The sequence below is a fragment of the Miscanthus floridulus genome, chromosome 2 (assembly GCF_019320115.1).
Source record: "Miscanthus floridulus cultivar M001 chromosome 2, ASM1932011v1, whole genome shotgun sequence".
Taxonomy (NCBI): Eukaryota; Viridiplantae; Streptophyta; class Magnoliopsida; order Poales; family Poaceae; genus Miscanthus; species Miscanthus floridulus.
The window spans coordinates 160,751,585-160,756,417 of record NC_089581.1 but is presented as its reverse complement, the minus strand read 5'-3'; the positions used below and the strand labels follow the sequence as shown (position 1 = coordinate 160,756,417).

At 48.0% G+C, this 4,833-nt stretch overlaps 1 protein-coding gene across 1 annotated transcript; it reads left to right on the top strand.

Moving 5' to 3' along the window:
- The first annotated feature begins 348 nt into the window (after positions 1-348).
- On the top strand, positions 349-4,587 carry LOC136540351 (AP2-like ethylene-responsive transcription factor CRL5). The gene is made up of 9 exons (XM_066532349.1): positions 349-655; positions 743-1,277; positions 1,886-1,968; positions 2,223-2,231; positions 2,346-2,434; positions 2,528-2,601; positions 2,680-2,730; positions 2,850-2,926; positions 3,657-4,587. Exons 1-9 carry the CDS (start codon positions 352-354, stop codon positions 4,298-4,300), a joined length of 1,866 nt encoding a protein of 621 aa, XP_066388446.1. The 5' UTR covers positions 349-351; the 3' UTR covers positions 4,301-4,587.
- The last annotated feature ends 246 nt before the right edge of the window (positions 4,588-4,833 follow it).

Here is a 4,833-nt window from a genome sequence, read left to right as displayed (position 1 = left end):
GAGCTATTCGTCTTATGGTTTCTACGATAGATAAGCCAATTAAAACTGATTTATTAGGAGATAAAAATACTGTTCTAGCGGATAAGTTCAAACCAACGTGGCGCAAAAGACCACTGGTATAGCCTTCTCATCGGTACAGATTATCCACCAAATTGCTACGCCCCTCTCATTCCTCTTGCTCGGTTTCACCGCCTGGGGCCGTCTCATCGGTTCACTCTGGTAGCTATCACATTTGGAGCAGCAGCATTGGACAGACTAGTTAATTTGTGCTAGCCCTAGCGCACACAAAGGAGAGCGAGCTCGAGGAGAGCAACAAGCTAAGGGCTTGCGTGTGCATGGTAGGTGGGGGAAATGGCTAGTGGCAGCAACTGGCTAGGCTTCTCCCTCTCCCCGCAAACGGCCATGGAGGTGCCCTCCGCTTCTGAACCCGCTCCTGCCCATCACGCTCCACCTCCTTCCAGTACTATGATCTCCTCTTCCAGTACCACCAACGCCACCACTTCCAACTTCCTCTTCTCACCGATGGCCGCTCCCTATCCTGGTTACTACTGTGTGGGCGGCGCGTATGGCGATGGCACCAGTACTGCCGGCGTCTACTACTCCCATTTGCCTGCCATGCCCATCAAGTCCGACGGCACCCTCTGCAACATGGAAGGTCTCTGCTGGCCTTCTCCCTCTCTCACACACAATCGTATTCTCTCCACCTCTAACGTTATGGTCTTCTTGTCTTGGCATGAAGTAGGCATGATGCCGTCGTCCCCACCGAAGCTAGAGGACTTCTTGGGTGGTGGCAATGTCGGTGGGCAAGAGGCGGCCACCTACTACAGCCACCAGCAGGGCCAGGAAGAGGGGGCGAGCAGGGATTACCGCCAGTGCCAGCACCACCAGCTCGTCCCCTACAATTTTCAGCCTCTGACGGAAGCAGAGATGCTCCAAGAAGACGCGGCGCCAATGGAGGAGGCGATGGCAGCGGCCAAGAACTTCCTCCTAACGAGCTACGGCGCTTGCTACAGCAACGGGGAGATGCACCCTCTGAGCCTGTCGATGACGAGCCCCGGGTCCCAGTTGAGCAGCTGCGTCATTGCGGCTCCGCAGCAGCAGCACCAGATGCCTGCTGTAGCCACAGCTGCCGCTGCCCTGGGGCGCAGTAATGGCGATGGTGAGCAGTGCGTCGGGAGGAAGAGAGGCACTGGGAAGGGAGGCCACAAGCAGACGGTGCACCGCAAGTCCATCGATACGTTTGGGCAGAGAACCTCCCGGTATAGAGGCGTCACCAGGTAAGCTGCTTATGAAGATTTTTCGCTTTTCCTTGTGTCGTATCTCTTGTTGCATCGTTTGTTTCATCATCAGTAGGATTCGTACGGGCATTGCTTAGTGCCTCTTTAGTTCTGAGCCATACTGTATGTTTGTATGCTTTGCAACTCTTCAGTACACTCTGACGTTGTCTCCTCTGCGGCACTGATCATCTGGTATGGTATTTGCACATTTCTGAGCTTGTGAAAGCCAATTTACTCCTGGTTCCTAATTTGGAGGTTTCGACTTACGTATGTTCTACTAGTACCCTTGTTAGTTTCCAGCATTGATGTGGCTGCGATGTAGAGAAAGTAAGTGCTCTGCTGTTCTTGTTGTTCAGTTGGCCAGCAACTCATGCTTGACGCCAAATCTTTTTAATGCCTGATCTTAGTAGAATACTTCAGTTCGATTAAAGCTGGGTGCTCTGATCCTTCATGGCCCCCCTACAGTTCCACCTATTAATGTGGCAGCTATTCTCTTGTTATGGAGCAAACAATTTACTCTGTCTTTTAGGCCAAACGGTTTTCTTTGTTTGAACCGCACTGTTTTGTATTGAATGATGGTTTTGTTTGTGTTTGATTCACTGGAGCAGGCACAGGTGGACTGGGAGATATGAAGCCCACCTCTGGGACAACAGCTGCAGAAAGGATGGGCAGACTAGGAAAGGCAGACAAGGTTGATAGCTAAAGAATCCAAAATAAACGATGTAGCAAATTTTCGCCGTGTTCGTTTTCGTTTGGGTTTGTCTGGCTTATAAGCCGTACTTTTTCAGCCAACGAACAATATTTTTCTCTCACACCAAATCAGGCAACAGTACTTTCAGCCATGGCTTATTATTCCTTTCTGACATTTTGATTCCTTTTTTTTTATTTTTGAAATGGTGATTCTGGGGTTTGCCATGACTGAATGTGATTGGCCGTGCATCGCAGTATATCTAGGTAAGAAGAATGGTTTCTTATCCAATCATGCTTTCTATTGTTCAGTTAGCTGTTTCGAGCTGCGTCTAGTAGATCCATAAATAGGAAATGTTATTTCTTTTATCTGATTATTAGGTGGCTACGACACTGAAGACAAGGCCACGAGGGCTTATGATCTGGCTGCTCTGAAATATTGGGGTCCAGCTACTCACATCAATTTCCCCGTAAGTGTGTGTCATGGAGATGGAGTTTCATTGAAGAAAATTGGAGCTTATATGTTCATTTATGTAATAGGCCTAGCACACTTTGTTTGGCAGGTAGAAAACTATCGAGATGAACTTGAGGAGATGAAAGGCATGACAAGGCAAGAATATGTTGCGCATTTGAGAAGGTTAGTGCTTTGAGTGCATTGTAACTACCTTGTTTCATTGATGTCTTCCTGCATTTCCTAAGTTGCTACTGATCATAGGAGAAGCAGTGGATTTTCTCGAGGCGCTTCCATCTACCGAGGAGTGACAAGGTTTGTTTGGGCAGATTACGTTTGGGCAGATTACGCTACCACATTTTACTTCCTTAGTGCGTACCACAACCAAAGTACAAGAAGAAATCATCTCAATGTACATGCTAACTGCATTACAGGCATCACCAGCAAGGAAGATGGCAGTCTCGGATTGGACGGGTTGCTGGAAACAAGGATCTATACCTCGGCACTTTCAGTAAGAAATATCATATCTGTCTATTTGACTGCAGATTTGTAGGGCCAAAATTCTTCTATCTATAAAGTAATGTGTTAAGTAAACTCATAAAAGAAACTTTTAGCACTAATCCTTTGGTGGTGTCTGTTGTACTATGTTAAGTCAGCCTGTTCGCTTGTTGGTTTCAGCCAGGCTTATCGGCCATGATACAATATTTTTCTCTGACAACAAACCAGCACCAACCGGGTTTATCAGCCCAAAAACCAACCAGCGAACAGGCTGATTGTCTCGTCAAAGTACATTTGCTGTAGAAGAAGGTAGGCATGGAACATAAGCTTTAACTGCTAGTGTCAAGTTTTGTGCATGGCTTCTGCGTTCACTTTAATCCGTGGGGTGCACATTCGATGATCATTCTTTGCTTTTTCAGATAGTTATGCTTTTCCTAAGGCTGTGACCCCTGACCAAAGCAACCTGTTGACTGTTTTGAATACTCCGTTGAACACTTAACTAAAATATGGCATTAGCACGACACGAAAGTAATCTGATCGAGAACTGTACTTCGCATTAGGATCTATCTTGGTTTCACAATGTACTAACTAGATTAGTTGATCGAAAATTGTACTCTGCATTAGGATCTTATCTTGGTTTCCCAATGTACTAACTAGATTAGTTGGTAGTACATGATATTTTTTTTCATAGGTCACACCTACAGCTGAGTTTGTTCTTACATCGCTTACTGAATATGCTGCAGCCACTCAAGAAGCAGCAGCTGAGGCGTACGACATAGCTGCCATCAAGTTCCGTGGCTTGAACGCGGTGACAAACTTTAACATAACAAGATACGACGTCGACAAGATCATGGAGAGCAGCACGCTGCTGCCCGCGGAGGAAGCACGCAAGGTCAAGGCGATCGAGGCAGCGAACAATGCTCCTATGATGCACAACGGTGGCAGGGAGCTCAACCCAGCCAAGGAGACAGGCGCTGGCTGGAGGATGGTGCTCCATGGTTCTCCCCAGGAAGCTGTGCATTGCCCAGAAGCAGTTGATCTCCAGAGGGGCGTCATGAGCGAGTCTCACCCCTCCCTGCATGGCATCGTTGGACTTGACATCGACTGCGCAGTGCATGATCATCACCGCCTCGACGTTCCTGGCAAGACGACTGGGAGCATCAACTTCTCCAACTCGTCCTCGCAGGTGACAAGCCTGGGAAACTCCAGGGAGGGGAGCCCCGAGAGGCTGGGCCTGGCCATGCTCTACGGCAAGCAGGCGAGCGCCGTAAGCCTGGCCACCATGAGCCCCTGGATGCCGATGGCGGCAGAAACAGTGGCCCAGGTGCTGAAGCAGCCGAACGTCGTCTCTCATCTACCTGTCTTTGCCGCTTGGGCGGATGCCTAGTTGAGGGAGTTGGAGCTTAGTAGCTGCTCAATCTTGCTCGCCATTGCTGTTTTTGGTAGACTGAAGCAAGATTAGCAGCACCGAGTTAGGTCAACTAGCTGACGGCTGGTGTAATGGAATGCAGTAGAAGATAGGCCTTAATTAGTTTACAGCTTATGCACAATCTTAGTAGTAGACTAGTACTGGACTAGTGGCGGTGGTAGCGTTCTTTTGAGCCTTTTTTGGGTGACAAAATTGGTTAGAATGTACTAGTATGGCTTCCTTTGAACGTTACATGAAACAAGGCTGTTGCGAGAAAAAGGAAAGGTTCACGAAATGAGATGGCTCGTCTTTGTTTGTACGATCATTCAGTTTTTTCTTCTGTGGTCAGTGGGGTCGTTGTCTTGGCTATGCACACAGATGAAGATCTTTTGACCGCTGCTGCTTCAGAGTCAGGTCCAATTGCCTCACGTTCTTTTTTTGCTTTCTCTGCATGGCATGTCATCTGTCTTCATGATGGCAATGGGTATCATATACGAGGGGAGCTTTGCTGC

Bases quoted from the DNA above. Each gene is read 5' to 3' on its own strand.
- LOC136540351 (XM_066532349.1), top strand. From the start codon at position 352: ATGGCTAGTGGCAGCAACTGGCTAGGCTTCTCCCTCTCCCCGCAAACG. The intron at 2,602-2,679 runs GTTAGTGCTTTG...TACTGATCATAG, and splicing joins TATGTTGCGCATTTGAGAAG to GAGAAGCAGTGGATTTTCTC. The intron at 2,731-2,849 runs GTTTGTTTGGGC...ACTGCATTACAG, and splicing joins ATCTACCGAGGAGTGACAAG to GCATCACCAGCAAGGAAGAT.